Raw genomic sequence first — 18,548 nt, forward strand, 5'->3', positions numbered from 1 at the left:
TTAATGGGAAGGACCACGCTTAACGGCAGTCTAAAATGGAACCCATTTTTCAAGTATTTGCTTACAGATTTCTTTTCCCAAGAACTTTTTGTTGTTGTTTGTTTGCTTTTTTAGCTATTCAGAACAGTAAAGTAGCCCCCACCCCATTGTGCTACATGTCTCCTTAGCTCCAAACAAAAGAAATGTAATGACCAGCACTTTCCTTTGTTTTGTTTTTCTTTTTTCATTTGCTCTCAGCAAGTACACCAAGTCTTGCTGTAGCTACCTGTGGCAAGACACAGATGTTGCTGAAGTAAAGACAGTTTCTTTGGCCACTTTGTTCTCTTTAATTACAAGCAAGTCTCTGTCTTATGTGTCTACCACAACATCATCTCACAACCTGTACAGGTCAATGCCACTCTCATTTTTAGGACAGACGCGTCCTAGTAACTGTATTTGTTCAGTGGTCTGACTGATGTTGTTTGAGGAACAAATGAGGGTTTTGGTGGCACATCAGGTTTTAACGAGGGTGTCCTCTTTATTCCTGTACGAGGAAGAGTGCCATTGCTTGTGTAACTGCTTTGCCTGGACAAGGAAGGCTGGAGGTGAACGCTGACAGGCGTTCCTTGCATGTAGTCCATCTTTGTGCCTGCTGTGGGAGTCACATAACCCCCCCGATTAATACTGGGCTGTCTGGATAACAAAACACCATTTGGTGAGTTTAAGTTTTTAGGAAGGGCAGATATTGAATGCCTTTGTGAAGAATTTTTGTGATAACCTCTCTGCCTTTCCAAAGAGGTCATCGGTACTGCAGGTGTGGTGGGAACGTCCACTCGTTTTGTGGGGCTGTTTCTCGGAAGAGTTGATGGTGGAGAGTATAAAGATGCCTCCCTGTTGGGAACTTTAGGTGGGATCTCAGACATATTTCCCATTGGATCCAGCATTAAAGTCTGGTGGGCCACTTGAATATCTCCCATAATTGCTTTTGGATTACTAGTAGTTTCATTTAAGTGCTTCAGAAAATCATTCAGGGTGTTCCTGGAATCAACAGACCTCCTGTGGTCTCTTTTGCTGGATGGTTTTGTAAGTGGATGATCAATATGTTGCATCTTCTTGTCTGCCTTGTGCGCATTAGAATTTGAGAAAGATGTGTTGTAATCATGAGTAGCATTGGGAAGAACGATAGCACTAGGGATATGTCCGTGACTCAGAGGAGAGTGAGGTGGAGGACTGGAAGGAAAAAACTGAGGGCTTTTCAGTGGGGTTTCCTTTCGTGAAGCATTGAGATTACTGTGTGCTTTGTCCGACTGACTTTTCATGGCTTGCAGAGTCTTTTGCTGAAGAACTGGTGTGGATTCAGGAGTGGGAAGCGCAGCTAATTCCGGTGGCTGGCCCCTGTGGTCCATCATCATGGACTTCATATCACCATTTGGTGGCAATTCCTTTCTGCTAGTCAGCAGGTTGGTGTAGAGTTTGGGCGAATCAATGTTTTGTTGGTACTCCTTGACAGGACTGTCAAAAAGCCCGTTCAGTTTAGCAAAGCTCCCGCTGGAGTCCGTACAGGACTGAGCAGATTCTGCATCTTTGTGTATTTTCCTGGATTTCCGTACAAACACGTCCCGATAACAGTACACGGCCACTCCCGCAATAAAGGCTCCCAGGACAAAAGCAGCAAAGACACAAGTGATTAGGACATTCATGTGTACCATTTGGTTGGACTCTCCCGATTGCACTTCCCACCTTACACCTGCAAGAGACATGCAGCGTATCATAAATTTACACATACATACTGAAAACTGATCTATTTCAGAAGTAGTTAGCCTGCCTTGCACAAGGACAGCAGTGGCCTTAAGTTTTCGAGCGCTCTGTGCCCCCTGTTCTCTGCAATCTCTGCAATCTGCAAAATTAGCTGCATGCTAATAATTTTATAAATAAAAAGGACCGAGTTGGCATTGATCAGCTCTATTTAGACTGTCTACTTTCTTTGGACAAGCTCTGATGCTCGTCAGAGCTTCACTCCTTATACTATGTTCGGTTTGTACACTCTATGCTATCTGTTTAGCCTGTCCTTAAATTTCCTTTAAGGCTTACAAATACGGGGCCTGAATGCTATTAACATTAACGATTTGTGCTGGAAAATTGAGGTTAGAAGGTGCTACTGGGCCAGACAGCAATTAATAACTCATAGATGGATTTCTCTCTCAATTTTCTGCCCAACTCATAAATCAGTATCAAAAGAGAGACAGGATTATGCAAATGTTACATAGAACTGTATAACTTACATAGTGCATTGTTAAAACCACATCAATATAATATGGTGCAAAACTTGTAAACTAATCCATCTGCAGCTCGCTAGCCTTGGAATGGCACAGTTTGATAAGGTAAGCATACAATTTTTTAAGTTAAAGATTACAGCGTTCTATTAAAGCACAAGTTTTCCTTTCTACTTATAGTCAATAACAAAAAAGAATACTTGCATAATATAGAAAAAACCACACCTTGCAAGGTTAAGTTACTATACAGTGTTAAAATCTAGAAAACTTTTTGTTTAGACAAAAGTTGAGTACTGGATTAGTTTGTGATTCACGTATTAACCAGCTCCCTTTGTTTTTTGAGATTTTTTATAGCAACCACAGACATCTTGCAGCTAAGATAATGTTAGTTCTTAATGGAAGTAATTCTGTTAACTGTCCCAAAGGACGTTCACACAAAAGAGCAAGACTGAAGCTACAGATTCATTTTTGTTAGAGGCAAGGCCTTTGAACATTGTTAACTTTCAGGGCTATAGATTTTAATGGTACAGTGCAGAAGAAGAACATGAGTAAAGTTCACTAATAGCTATGACACAAAATGTGATTCAGAACCAAGAGCAAATGATAACAAAAAAACTTAAAGCAAAATGGAAAATAACTGCAACAAATTAAAATGACAAATGCACTGCTATAATGGCTGATAGGAAACCTGATATGTTTTGGTGAATGGTAATAAAAATAGAAATGTTTTTTGGCTAGAGAGATTTTTCAGAATACAGAATTGTGCAAACATGCCTGTCACCCTGCTATTCTGTACACTGATGAAGACTTCTTTTAAGTTTTCTTTATGGGGTTGGAAGCTTCTTGAGTCTTTGATTGACTGCATAGTCCTGCTGAATTGAAATCTTTGTTGCTATAAGAGCCTAATCAAAGCTTCACTTAGCTGAAAGAACAGCTACAGAAAGATGAATTACATGTGGTACATGTTTCTTTCTGTGTTCAGATTAAAAACTGTGTCTGTGTCTCCATGTACTGAGGAGATCATTTGTAATTGGATCCTCATATCCAGAGAATGGGAAATTCAGTACATCCTTACTCAGATCTGACCACGTTTTCACAAAAGTGCTGCAGGGAGGAGTAGTTTGGGATGTGCTCCACTTAAAACATGAATCTGTCACGGAGCTGAGTTTTGCCTCGGTTCCTCCCCTACTCATCAGCCCCCCCCAAAAATCAAAAACAAAAGCAAAACAACAAGAAAATTCAGCTCTTGTAAGCAACTGCTCACAAGGACTAATATTCTTTTCCAAACTGGACTCCTTTGAAAACCACCACCAGAGGTGCAGATAGATTTTTTTTTTTAGTGCATCCACTGATTTTATGGGAGTTTTGGAGCACCCCAACACTGAGATGCTGAGCATCTGCATGTCCCCATTATAAGCTCTAAGCAGCACTCTGTATGCTGGTTAAAGAGGTATGAGAATCATGATTGCACTGTCTGCATATTCACAGGAAATGGGTATGAAGTATAGCCCAACAATCATGGCTGTCACGTTTAAACCTTAGAAATGCTGAGACTATCAGGTTTCCATTCAGCTGCAATGTATTCCCTGGTAAGGCCTTACCCTTTGGGACACCTGATAATGGATCAGAATAATCAGAAGTGTTTGGGTCATCTTGAACTACAAATTTCCGAGAGCCAGTCACTTTAGGTTTCCAGGAACCAATCACTCTAGGTGATATAACTGGGATACTTGCCATTGTGGTAATGGAAGCTGAGGAGAACTTCATGTCTGTGGTGGCAAACAGATTTTATTAATGTGTATTACAGTCAGGCTTTCCTCACTGTTTCACGGTATTTCTAAGCTATAGCTGCAGACAGCTTTTAAAGGGAGGTTACTTGACAGAGCAAAATGCAGCCCACGGAAGTACAGAGGGCTGATTAAAATCAATTGGTTCAAAACTTTTAAGTATGACAAAAATACATTAAAACATCAACAGCTGCTAGCCAAAAAGCCAGAGAAGTCAAACATGAAAGCAATGCAAAAGTTAACGTAAGCAACTGGTGGAGATGAAAAGCAGAACTGACTCTACTTAATTGCTATACTGTTCACTGGAGACAACATATTCCATTACCTTCTACACATCTTAAAAAAAAATTACTTAGAAATATACATGCTTACTACAGGTTACTCCTCAGAAACCAGATCGGCTCCATTAGTGCTGCTACAGTACACCAGGAACTGCTGAATAAGCCATTTCTTGAGGGACGATGAAAGGAATGTTTTTAACCTCTATTTTGTAATGGCTCCTAAGGAACAGTACTTATAGATCTTGGCTTCTTTGTAGTACACTTACTGAACAGAATCACTATTGCCTATGTGAAAATGCACGAGGAGGAAACAAATTGGGTTTACAATCTGAAGACCACTTTGCACACTCAAGTATTCTGTGTTGACTGTCCCAGGAGGTCTAGGCATGAATGGCTGCAGCTTAGAATTCTGACAGTACTCCAAAAGCACGCTCAATCAGGACTTGAAAAACAGGTTAAATTGTAGCTATTGTAAAAGACCAGGTTGAAAATTTGCTTGATAAGCATTTCCAAATGACACTGTTTTGTTTTGCTTTCCTAATTGAATCTCTAAATTACATTATGGGTGTGTATATATATATATATATATATATATATACCTATGGAAGATACGTGTCTCAGACATTGCTTCAGATTACAGAAATATAATCAGAAACTAAAACAAAAATAATTTGCAACACTTCTACAAACTGAGCATATGAAGAGATGCTTTTCAGATTTGCCAGTCTGGAATGTGCCCTTAGTTTGAAAACACAGACCAAGTTCCAGGCATAAACAAACACTAGAAAAATCAGGGCTCAGTCTTGTTCCTGTTGAAGTCAACAACAAGGTTCTGCTTTTGAGTTCAACAGAGGAGCACTGGGTCCTGACTCCTGGAACACACCAAGGGCTGACACCAAAAACACTGTTAGAAAAAAATCACTGAAAGTAGAAAGGATATGAAAGTCCATTTGACAACAATGCCTAAAATTTTCTAAGCCACCTTTTTCTACACAACTTCTCATTAAGCTAGACAGTTTGTGATGTTATATTTTTTTCCATTAGCACAAACTACTTAAAACATTTTAAAAATATAGAAAATACACATTATAGAAAATGTGTATTTGTGCCAAAAGCTTGCTGGGAAAGGAGGAAGGAGAAAAGGAGAGGTAAGGAGGAAGATGATGAAATTCTGCCATTCATCTACTAGAGATGACCAACAGGGGCATTCACAAATGCATGGCTGAGGATACAGAGTAAAGCTTAGTGGACTTTCGTGCAGTGAAGATGTCATCTATGTTAATCAGGCTCTTTAATAAAAGATGTCTCAATAAATAATGAGCTGTTAACATGCGACTACACAGGGTGAAGTGCTGAGTGAGAAGAGTCTCACTATCTTTACCATCAGTGGGAACATGAGTAAAAGCACAAAAATGAAGGATTGCCAACTGTGCAAAAGGAAGGAAAAAAGGGCTGAAAATGCTGAACTGAAGGAAAGTAAAGGTCATTAATTCAAAAAATTAAAAAAAACTAACCAGATGTTGGGTCCCCAAATATTTTGTAATCTGGTGTAGCTGTAGTAGGCAAAATTTCTAAAAGAATTAAAGGAACAAGTAATCAGTAAAAAGTAACAAAAAGAAAGCAAAAGATCTCAGACCTGAGTGACGGGAAATAAAAACTAAAATATTACTACTTTTAAAAAATAAATTCTTCAATACTTTCCTGTAGACCCCAAATAGTTGCAAATCGGTGAAGGAGAAGAAAGAAAACTCTGCCACACAGGACCAAAAAAGCTCAGCTTTGTGAACATTCACAGTCACGCCAGGTGATGCGTTCATGTTACTGAAAAGCTCATAATAAATTTACCAGCTACAGTGAAGTGTGGCCACAGACTATTGCTGAGACATTACAAATGAAAAGCAATGGCTATGTCTTACCATGGCAGTCCCCAAGCTGTGCTGTGTTGCCATATTCCACATCTTGCACATATCCTCCAGTGCTGTGGTTGTATGAAACAAACAAAGAGAACCTGCAATTAACAGTATTAATAGGGAAACAAATGGTGATTTTTTTTTTTTTCTGGAAGCAAGAAATTGAATCATACTTGTTCTGTCACCTTGGAGAGGCAAGAGCAATAGCGTAAGACCAAAAAACATGTTTTACAAAATATACAAGTTAATTACATCTGGGCTTTAACACTGAATATACGTGCTCATGCTAGGAAACCAAAAAGATCATATTTTCTTCATAGCAAACTCATTGGATCTTCTACATTGGGCGTCCTCTTGGTTTGGGGTACAACTATGCAATTATACTGGCCCTGCTACAAAGGCTTCATTTTAAGATACAGCTGCTGATGCACTCTATATTACTGACTTGATTTGTGCAAAAAGCCTTTGACATGTATATATATCACCCTAACCTCAGCGTGGAGGCAAAATCTTACTTTTTTTCCAAGTCTGAAACCTGTGTTTTCCTATTTGCAATTGACTGTGAGCATGCCTGGGAGGAGATGGTGTGTACTGCCCTGTCTGAACTGCACAGGTTTACAGGCAGCAATTTGTTGACTGCCTGCTTCCAACATCTCATCCTACAAGTCTGCTTGTCCTCTCACACGCACACACACATGTGAAACTCCCACTGAAGTCTTCACCTAGAGATTGCATAATTAGGTCATGTTCTCTTTGCATGTATAGTATCTAGGAAAAACAGCTCTAGGAAAAATGGAGATTTATTAATGAAGTGCCAAGAACAGGCACAGGATACAGCCCTGTGTAGTCTATAAAGACATAGTAGAGATGTCGGCCTAATTTGAAAAGTAGTACTTACGGCATGCCTGGTGTCACTCTCCCACACACCTCGTGGTCTAACCAGCCACAGTATGGATCCCGAGAAGCAATACATGCCCTTGCAAGAGAAAAAAAAACAAAAAACCATGCATTTTTTTTACTTCCTTCTTTAGAGGTGTTGGCACCCCTCCTTTAAGGGGAGTTCAGGAACAGGGCCGTACTTTTTACATGACCCGTGACGCTCACACCGGCTCAGAGGAATTCTAATGACACAGCTGGAGAACGCCACAAACAGAGCATGGTGGTCTCTATCCAACTGAAGGGAAATGACTCTTCTGTCATCCTCGTTCTCAGCATTACACCTGGTCAGCAAAAATAATGGAAGCTGTTGTTTTACAACTGCAGTACTTTGGTCAGAGTTTACATTGAAAACTATTTATTAAAGACCATGTAGATACTGAAATTAGACTTCTTACATGTATGAATGTAACTTACTACTCTCTGATGCGTGATTTGCAAACAGACCTATGGGTTATCAGATGCTGGCTTCTGACTCTCATTTACAGCTAGGTAAACTGTTTTGAACATGTGGGGAAAACACATTTTTTTTTTTTTTTTTTTTTTGGTTCTCACAGTTGGCATAAATATTTCAACAGCACAGAACAAGAGTTCCAACTGGGTGCCAGTCTAACTGGAATGCTTCCACTCCCAAATTCTTCACTCCTGAATAAACAAGTTTACAATGATTAGATACAGTTTATATATTATTGGTTACTGTTGAGAAATACTCAAGATAAGCTCTCATCATTTCTTTCGAACAGCAGCAGATTGTTCTGATGTTTGACATTCAGGAAGAAGTGTATTTGTAGAAGAATTAGACTGTATCACTGACGTCACTACAGTGGAATTGTGATGTTCACTCAAGCAAAATGGCAAATAACCAAATATTTTCAGGTTATTCAACATGAGAGACATTGTGAAATGACAAACAAGCAATGAAGTTGACATTAATGAATTAGTTTTGGTTCACTATCATTTTTGTTTACCTTGGTACTGAACAAGATAAAAAGCTATATATTTCAGGTGTTCTCATAATACTTACTTTGCGTGGTTATATGCTTCAATCTCTTCCAGTAACACACTGTCATTCAAAGAGAAAGGTCTGGTCTTTGCCAAGATTTTAAGTACTACTCCTGCTTCAGAGCCAACAAATATGACTGTGTAGTTCTGATGTGGTCCAGCAGCGTGGTCTACAGCAATTGCTGTCAATCTGTATCTATCAAGGCCAAAAGACAAATCATTAACAAACAGCGTGCTTTCTTCTTTTCACATGCTTCATTTTTTGAATGATGTCATACCTGACGCGTGTTTTGGTAAACCAAGGCTCCTCAATGATGGAGGGAACAGCTGAATCCATCAAAGGATGAGATTTGATGAAGGACAATGTTTCGTCTGGGAAATCAATGGAGGTTTTGTAAGCTTCTGCTAGGCCATGTTTTGCACAGCAGCCAGGTCTGAAAGGAGAACAACACTGTTTTTTCTCCTCTTGGTATTTCAGTTAATGAGAGAAGGCAGCCTGCTAATGAGCATCCTTATGGTTGAAGAGTAAAGCTCTGCTTGCTTTATTTTTTTTTTTTAACCAATACAACACTCAAGAGTGCAGCTGATTTAAAGTATCTCTTTATAAGGACAACTTTATAGTACCACGAGGAAAAACTTTTTACCTTGGCTTTGGTACCTTGTCTTCAGGTACAGCTGTCCAAACAGAGTCAGGAGTTTTTTGTTCTTTAAATCTCCCTTTGAAGACCTTCTCAATGTCATCCATGCTGAAAGCACACACTGCTGAACCAGGGATGCTGTAAAATAAGAAGAAGAGTCGCAAGAACTCAGCCTACAATAGCACCAATCTCAGTGCAAGAGAGAACCAGAGAACTACTTTTGATGTAAAGTTGCTCATCTCTCACCTGTTGAGCTGTGTAGTGAATACACCGACGACTGTGGGGATTCCATTGATTTCTATTATGTCTGTGATAGACTGCAGAACATCAAAGTAGAAGAACGAATCCCCAGGAACGGAGCAGTTGAGCCGAGCTTTCAGAAAGGATGTCCAATGTTTTTCCAGGACTCTCTGGGAACCCCCCATGTCATTTTTGCATATGCGTGCCACACGGGAATACACGGCCTGTGAAGGGTGGAAAAATGGAAACGGAAGGAAGGGCTGAGAGATTCAAGGGCAAAAGTGCTTGTTTCTGAGCCGTTAATAACACACTGAAGATAATTTTAACAGGATACAGTTGCCACTTATCTGTGCAGAAAGGAAGAAAGCAAACAATGTTTAGCTGCTAGTGCATAGGCATCTTAATGCATCGCCAAGCAAATGTAACTCCGCCAGCTTGTCCCCACCTTTTTTCCATTCAAAATCATATTGTTAGTGAGATTTAAAGACTTTAATTAATCACGTGTGAAGAAGTTAATAATTCATTATAGAATATCCTTCCACAGTAAGGCATTAGCATTATACTCTGCAGTGGTATGACTGAATTATTCAATATCTACGGACATTAGAGAAACTTCTTTGAAACTCTTCTTTTGTGTTCTTTTGTTTCTTTTATAAGCATGGAAATAAAGCCCACCCAGATATTCCATTAACTGTCACATGTGTTAAGGCAACAGCTACACCAAAAGATACCTGCATAGAGCTCTCCTAACTGCAAGGCATGAAGAATACCAATAACTTTTTGGTAGAAGAATGCACTGTTGTGGTTTTTTTTCTCTGCCTGTAAACTGTAATTTTGGAATAACTGCATAAATTTGGTACTACAGCCTTATTTCACATTGTAAGCTGTACTTGTTACTGCTACTTTTTTGATGATCTAATTCTGCCAAGGCTCATGAGAGCTTGCTGGAAGGATACCCACCTTGCCTAAATTATTGTGCTCTACAGCAATTTCGCGAAAGAAGAAATACACGTAGTTCCCATATTCTATGGCATGGAGAAAGTGTGGCTCTGTAATGAAGAGCAAGGAAAAAGTTACTTCAGAGAACTGTTCAGTCAGCATACAACACTGGCTGCACTGTGCAACTCAGTGGCTTCTCCCAAAGGTCCATACCAGCTAACACTGCCTCCATCCCTCCAGACACATCAGGACGTCCAAATATGAGTGCACTCATATGAACCATAAGGCTTTTAGTGTTGGCTAATAGACTATAAGAAGAAGCTTCAAAGGAACTGCATTTCAGCTCAGGTATCACTCATTGATGCGCTTAACAACAAAAAACTGCTTTATTGGTTATGAGGCCCTTTCTTACTGTGATCATGCTGCACTGAAAGCTGCATGTTTGCTATGCTGTAGCACGTGTGCAAAGCACGCTGGCTGTGAATTATCTGACCTGTGTGCTGCTGAAATTACATTCACCATGTATATGGGAAGATACTCCCCCAGATTACCTTTTATCCATTTGGAATCATACTTTATTGTTCTTAGGGCAGATCCATCTCCCATGCTGCGATAAATAACAGCATCACTTGCCAGGAAATCTGCTACTGTTGCTGAATACAATTTTCCATCTAAAACAGAAGTTGAAAATGTAGTATTAAGAGGTATTTAGTAATCTACAGAATTCTGACTAGTCTGTATTCCCCCCTCCCTTTTTATTTTACTGCCATTCTTCCCCAAATTGATCTAACCTATTTATTAACAGGTCAGCTTCTAATCCTTTGGAGGCCCTTTAAAAAATTTAAGAGCAGAGGCACCTTGACACCTTTAGCTTTCCTGTGCTAGCTTTAAAAGCTCCCTGGCTCCTTTAGTGTCATTAATCATTTAGACTCATTACAAGCAAAAGTTCTTACCAGCAAAGAGGGCGACATTGGTTTGTCTGGCATCAAATGGGCATCTTGCCAAACCACTAATTTCCTCCCCATCATAGTCTAAGGTACTCAGCTAGAGAAGAAAAATAAATGGGTGACACTGTCATTTCTGTTTCGTATACTGGCAAAAAACATAACATTATCATTTCACTAAACTTAATTTGGCAAATTGGCTTCTGTCTGGTTTTATTTCACCTTGAAACACTCTCCAGTCACACTGGCTGGCTATTTGCAACAGCATAATTGGGGCAAGCAAAACCAGCAACACCTTAATGACATATTCAATATTCTTACCCGATAGTATCTGCACATAGGATTAAATGCATTTGTTCCACAGACAAACACCATCTCATCATTTCTTGGAACAAAGACTTTAATGAAGTTATGGCATTCATCCTGAAAAGAGATTTAAAATGTATTAATCGCATTTCTGAATATATAATTCACATTTCTGTATGACAATGCATGGATAAACTTACTTTATGTTTTCCTTTCATAGCACAGTTCTCTCTGTCCTGCTGCCTTGACCTCCATGTCAATTTCTGTTCAAATCAGAAAAGAAAATTTTCATTTTCATTTCAGAAAAAGCCCTGCAAAAGGGAAAAAGGGAAGGAAAAAGGGAAGGAAAAAGGGAAGGAAAAAGGGAAGGAAAAAGGGAAGGAAAAAGGGAAGGAAAAAGGGAAGGAAAAAGGGAAGGAAAAAGGGAAGGAAAAAGGGAAGGAAAAAGGGACGGAAAAAACTGGCCTCCTTTGCCGTTCTTTAATCTACTCACCCTGCTTGGAGTAACTTCTGATTTTGGAACTTCATTTAAGTTTACAGTGTAAACTTGATCCCTGTTTGCAAGCAGTAAAAAGACACAAATCAATTCATTAATTAGTTAGACTTAGTTTTGATAAATCTATTTTGTTAGACGAGAAGTTTTTACGAAATGCTTATGGATTTTCTGTGTGCAACAAATGTGAGAGGTTTGGACATGGGCACAGGGCGCTGGTGACTCTTGTTGGTGTGGTCCTTAGGTAGCACTGACACTGTCCAGTTCTTACTCTGCCTTTCCATTATGCTGAAGACTAATCCAGACTCTAAACATTGAAGTGTTTCATACTCATTTCCTGCGTCCCTGATGTGTCAGTCCAAGTTTAACATAATCAGGAGAGGTTTTTATCAGGGCAGGAATATAAAAGAGGGAAAAGAGTATTTGATCACTGGGTTTAGCGTGACTACAGTAACTGCAGCCTTCAAATCCAATTTCCATGCGCTGGTCAAAGATATGGCGTATTTCTCTGGGAAGTCCTCCCCCAGTTCTAATTTTTATCATATTCTGCAGATTTTTCTAAATGAATTTTACACATTAATGCAAAACCAGAAGAGAAAAGAATTTTAATCTAATGAACTGACTGAAGGAAAATTACCTGCCAGCGATATAAAGTGTGTCTCGAATTTTCAGCATCAGTTGGAAGTCCAGTCTGTGCTGAGATTCATTGCCTGAAGGGCGTCCTCTAAATACTGGATATTGCCTTGAATCTGCAAGTAAAAGTGGGCTACACCATCACTCAGGATTATAGAGCTAAAGAATCAATATATGGCATTGATTAGCTGTATATACTAGGTGTAGAAGGGTTTAAACTAAATTCCTTGAGTAATGTCTTGAATATAAATGAAAAAAAGATGGCTAATGTCAGCAAACGTTCTTTTTCCTGAAGTTATTGCTGTATTTCTGATTGCTTTTTTAAGAAAATGATTAAGTGTTCTATTAAAGATACAAAGCCAGTAAACACATTTCAATTTGAAAGGAAACAGATCTTTTTCTTAACTTAACTTCCCAAGGATTTAAAAAAAAAAAAAAAGCAAGCCTTTCCCCAGTGTCTGGCACCATTTGCAGATTACTTACAGTGGTAGTCAACAATGTTAATAGGGTCCTCATCTTCAGGAAAGCTGACAGCTCGGCACTGGGACAGACTCATTAGCATCACAGAGGCGCAGAGCAGAGGAAGCCTCATGGCTGGTGAACGATGAGTGCTGCCTTCCTGGAGACACCGTTAAACTACCTGAAAACAGGAACAGGGTCGTGAGATTGCAGCAGTGCAGGACAAGCATTGTGACTTCCTACTGCAAATGGTGCATCTCCTTTGCATTTGAGCACTGGCACCAGCAGTGTGCTTATGAGAGGCTCCTGTGCGCACACTGGTGGAAAACCCTGCATGTCATATCCCTGCTCAAAGCTGCTCTGAAACATCTGGGTGTTTGCTAATTTTTAGGTGGATTTACAGGCATTTCTGAAGAAGCTGATGATTGCCAGCCCATTTAATTCACGGGAATAATAAACAGAACATGCAGGCTGCTGACCTGGCAAGAAAAATTGTCAAACTTCGGATTAGAATTTTAATTAAACTGCAATCTCTTTCCATCCCCTCTATCACCGAATGTCATCCAATAACATCCTTTCCCCATAAAATGCCTAAATCTTATCCACAAAAAGTCATGACACACGCAATCTGTCTGAACAGCCATTCCATGTTTTAAAATTATTGCTTGTTTCTAGGCTGTGCCATCACAAAGCTAAGCCTAACATGCTCATTGCAAAAGCCTTTCTATCCGGGACCAGATGCCTGGTGTTGTGGTCCACACACGTGCACAGTAAATGCACAAACACTGCCTTGGTAGTGCAACAGGATTTGATGCATGATATGCAAGTGTGGCAAAGAAACTCCAATCATGGTGCCGTATGGGCTGCCTAAGATCCTGCTTTCCCCCACTTCCAACCACTACCAACAAAAGCTTGCAACTCACCAGCAGCTTTCAGGGTTTGCTATGTTTGCTTTTGCTTGTTTGGTATATGCTCTATATATTACACAGCACATATTGTGATAGCAGCACAGCATTATACAGCAAAGTTTTTAAGAGGGAAATGGAAACATCGCTTCTCCAATTAAACTGCAGAGATATTTTAGTGAGCAGAACTCAAGCTGCAATTTGGGTAGGATGCAAGAAAACATCTCAAAGTGAAATACGATCTGTAACAACCACAAGTGGTCTGGGCAGGGGTTATATTTCTCATTAGAAACCTGGCAAATGGAGTACTAGTCCCTCCTCCAACCTTTTGGAAGCATCCATTCAGCCCCGATTCACAGGTCAGAGCTTTGAGTCACCACTCCAATGCCATGCAGTTGCTGGAATCAGTTATTAAATGCATTCTCTGAACAGAAAAAAATTTAAAAAAATTAAAAAAAGCCTTTCAATTTTAGCATTAAAATTGCTGTGAGATGTATCCATTGCCAGCACAAAGTGCCAGGCCTGATCCAGCAAAGCACTTAAGTATTAATCATTTAATAATTTGAAAAGCAATTAAAAAAAACCCTTCATAACAACACTTAACCTTTTAGTAATGTTTACTTGGGTTGAGAAAACTGTATTTGTTAATTAATCCTACAGCTGGCTAGGGGCAAGGCTCCTTCCATCCAGAGCTGCTGAGCTCTCTGAGTTCAGGTCAGGCTGCGAGGAGACCAGTGGCAGTGCAGGCGCTGTTTGGTGAGGGCAGTGTGACTGTGGGGTTGTCTGAACGCCCGGCCATCACAGACTGACCTGAAAAGGAGCATTTTCCCCTGGTAATGATATTCCTGTATCCCAGTCCACCCGTCTAGAACGGATGGGCTGTGCTCTCACTCAAGATTGATGAGTGCAGTGGTTAATAAACACTAATGATTCCTGGCACTTTCCCTCTGCTCCTCCTTGTCCTGACATGGCCTCTCCAGCTGAAGCATCTTGCATTACATTACTAATGAGCAAACTTAAAACAAACTGGAATTAATAAAGTTACTCAAATTAGTTCTTTCTTGCAAAAGCATATTTCAGCAAAGTCCTGCAGCACAGAGACTCCCAGACACAATAACAAATCATTAGTGGTTACATGGTCCCTTTTTTGGAGCAGACTCCAAAAATCTGCCCCACTGCTGTCCCAGGGAGAGGAGAGGCAGGAAGGCACCTAACTGGCACATGCTGGGCAGGAACATCTATCCAGTGCTGAGTAAAAGCCCTCCCTGAAGCCTTGCTTTCTTAGAGAATGAACACAAGCAGGCACAGAGCAAGACGGTCTCCCAGCCATGGAAACTTAGTTAGCATAGAAGATGAGGTGGTTCATGGCTGCACACTGTGACTCAGACACCTTATCCCGGCTGCAAAATGTATACAGCCTGGAAGTTGTACAACTTCTGCTGGTATGGGCATATATTAGGAAGAAGTTCTTTATTTCCTCTTTCCTCCCAGCATCTCATCGAGGAAGCATTCAGTGGGGGCAACAAATTTGAAACTTGCATGAAATTTCCTTCAAATACTGTGTGCTGGTCTCAGAAGGCGGCTGAGAACAAAAGGGCAGTTAGCTGCATACGAGTCACTACAGCCAGGGCCTAAAAATACCACTGTCACAAAACCAGAAAGGAAAAAACCAAAGCATCAGGTACAACAAGAGCGAGACTGTTCTCTCAGATCGGGTCACAATTCAGCACGCTGTAATCCCAACCTGTAGTCCTCAGAAAACAAGGCAAACCTCCGTAAATGTAAAACCATGGGATGTGTTTCCCCAGAGACTGCATCAGGAACTGAAACAAACCCACATTTATGGATTCCTCGAGAAAAAACCCTGAAAACTCTGAACATACACCAGATATGAACTGTAAAAACACAGAAGAGGTGGTAACACTTATGTACAGAACTGGATGGGGTCAGCAGCCCATACCCAGCCAGGTCAGCTCAGGTTTCCTTAATGTTTTGCTCATTAAATTATCTCCAGAAAATGAACAGTACCCTGATTTCTAACACACTGACACAAAGGCACCTGCTTTAAGAAGCATTTAAATGCACCTTTTAGCTGGCTGGACACAAACTTGAGATCAGAACCACTGCAAAGATAATGAACTTGAAGAGCAGCTGTTCTGCAGATAATCAGAGAATCCCTTGGAACAGGACTTTATGACAGCCAGGTGTGTGCTTCTGGTACGCTCAGATATGCTGGTGTGAAAGACATAATTCCTGTTGCAGTCAAACCTACTATGGAAGTCACTACTGTGGACTACAAATAACAAGTAAGTATCTCTTTGGACCAGAACAGTTGATGATGAAACGCTGGCAATGCCGACCCTCAAGAAAATGTAGCAAACAATCATACTCTGGGTTTGACTGTTTTTCCGCAGCCAGGATCCAGACCAGTCTCTAATTAATTTCTCTTATAAATTTTAGAAATGCTAGGAAATAATTCATGGCAAATGCAATGTTTTGGAAATTACCACACTGCTATCCCTGTTCTGCAGTTGGGCAATCGAGTCACAGACCAGTGCTGACATTTGTGACCAAGGCCAACAACAAGATCAAGCGAGCAAAGCGTTCAAAGCACCTGAGTTGCTCTGGGTTGCAAGCATTGCTCTTTCTGCAGCATGGGAGACTTGGCCACGGGCACTGAGAGAGGAAGGCAAGGAACAGATCAGAGGCCTTCCGGCATCTGCTCTGTGCTACTGCTTATCATGTCTGCAAATACAAAAGAACAGAGGTAGCGATGTTAGCTGCTGGGAGAAGCCCACACCGGTGCAGAGGGAGCAGCCTGAGTGAAACGAGCTTCAGGCTGAGCGCTGCTAGGCAAGAGGAAGGCCAGAAGTGGGCCCAGATGCCTACAGTTCCTACGCCTGGCACCCTTCAATCTCAGATACGAGTCCTATCCTTCAACTCTGACTGGGGGAACCCAAAGGAGGAGGGTATCACTTCTGTTAAAATATGAGCCGTTCCTTCAAACAATCACACATGAAGGGGAAGAGGCCGCTGTTCCCTGCCCATTAATCTCTGCAGCCTCTGACAAGGCGCGGGTGACACTCCATCAGTCAGCTCTGCGTGCGCTGCCACGTAGGAGGAGGGGGAAGGGAAAGGGCACTCAGCCAGCTGGAGAGAAGCTGCACAAAATAGCTTCAACCCAGACTGATGCAATATCTTCTATTTGCTCAAAACAAAATTATAAGTCTCCTTAACACAATAAACATTTCGCAAAATGCTAAGCACAGATGGGAGCGTGGTATGGCAAATCCAGGCAGAAGTTTGAGATAGGTCAGAATGGAAAATATATCTTGAAAGTTACTTTGGGAGAGGTTGATGAGGCAAAAAAAGAACAGGCTGCAATAAAAAACAAGCTGAAAAACAGACACATAACACAAAGAGGCTTCAAAGATTGCACTGCCTCCCTTCCCACAGGCTGCAACCAGGCTCCCAGGTGAGATGCAGCACCTCCTTGGCACCTGCAGCCATGTGCTAACAGTGATGCTGAGCACCACACAGAGTGGCTCCGTGAGCTCGGTCACGTTTGGAGACACAGCTTCCCTCAGTCCCACAGGGCTGTGGGTGCTGACTAAGCAGGAAATCCCCACTGTTCTGTGATCCTTACCCTGCATGAGAAGCTCCCTACCGGCACCTCTGAAGGCATGAACCAGCCTTAATGACATGGAACCTTCTGCAAGTTTGAGAATGAGACCACTCTGCCAATAAGGCAGAAGTTAAAGAGAAGTCCTTCACTAATGCCTGCTCACAGGTGCTCAGGAAGTTTCTCATATCAGTGCCTTGAAGCTTTCTGATCACAAACAAGAGCTCTGTTGGCTGGGTGAGAACAAGTCACAGACAGTTCCTCATGTAACCAAGTAAGTTATGCCAGTCTCTAAATGGGAACCTACCAGTCTTCATCACCTCCCTCCCAAAATTTGTGCATCCCAAGGACTAGTTAGGTTAAAATAATAAGCCTCAGGGCTTATCTTTTGATGTTCAGATCACTCATGTGCTGAGAATCACAAGGTGCAAAGGGCCTGGTTCAGATTCTGGCCCTCACCAGACTAGCAGAAGCGCTGGCAGGGATTTGTGCGTATGGGAGCAAAGCTGTGCAGGTGGCTCACTGCTGGTGGGACCTGCTGCCAGGTGGGAGGAGGCACAGACACTCGCTGGTAAGGTGCTCTGCCTTCACCAGCAGCAGTGAGGAAAGGCAGGCAGGCTCTTGCTGAACCTGTCAAACGAGTCCATCTTTTTGGGAGATGAAACGTTTAGCACAAAACACAACCACTGTGCAGGCCTTCTGTAGAGCCCTGAGCACACTGTAAAAACGCACACGCAGGCACCACAGATGTGCCACATCCCTCAGCCAGGCAGGGCCCAAAGCATCTGCAGTGCTGCCACTCGAGGGCCTCGCAGGGCAAAGTGTGCTGGTCATTAGAACAGGAAAACACAGCAATTTTGTACGATCTGAGCCAAAATATATGACCAACACGGCCTAGGGTTGCAAGGCTTGAACTCTTCACAAAGGCAGAAAAAAATTCTTTGTCATCTCTCTATTTTTACTCCCTCTGTCTCACTGTGTCAAATTCTCTTTTGTTTACGTACCAGACAGCTCTCCACATAAAATGCAACAACAGCCTTATGAATCCGTGTGGGTATATAGATGCAGGTATGTGAGAAGTAGGGGATCATTCTCTCATTTCAGGTCATATATACACACAGATTTTCTAATGATGCAATTGCAAGTTGTTTTTTCAGATGTGTTCTTTTGTAAACATGTTTCTGTTAATGAAGGCTGACTT

At 41.3% G+C, this 18,548-nt stretch overlaps 1 protein-coding gene across 1 annotated transcript; it reads right to left on the minus strand.

Moving 5' to 3' along the window:
* Positions 1–422: 422 nt before the first annotated feature.
* SEMA6D (semaphorin 6D) lies at positions 423–12,953 on the minus strand (the record flags this gene model as incomplete). The annotated part of the gene is made up of 18 exons (XM_079541144.1): positions 423–1,726; positions 3,854–4,021; positions 5,835–5,891; positions 6,237–6,328; positions 7,129–7,206; positions 7,310–7,450; positions 8,191–8,364; positions 8,447–8,602; positions 8,813–8,944; positions 9,053–9,270; positions 10,007–10,095; positions 10,537–10,656; positions 10,939–11,029; positions 11,251–11,352; positions 11,436–11,498; positions 11,729–11,789; positions 12,366–12,477; positions 12,845–12,953. The coding sequence occupies 18 exons, from the start codon at positions 12,951–12,953 to the stop codon at positions 423–425; spliced, it is 3,267 nt and encodes a 1,088-aa protein (XP_079397270.1).
* Between the last annotated feature and the right edge of the window lie 5,595 nt (positions 12,954–18,548).

The sequence above is a fragment of the Tetrao urogallus genome (genome assembly GCF_951394365.1).
Source record: "Tetrao urogallus genome assembly, chromosome: 11".
Classification (NCBI taxonomy): domain Eukaryota; kingdom Metazoa; phylum Chordata; class Aves; order Galliformes; family Phasianidae; genus Tetrao; species Tetrao urogallus.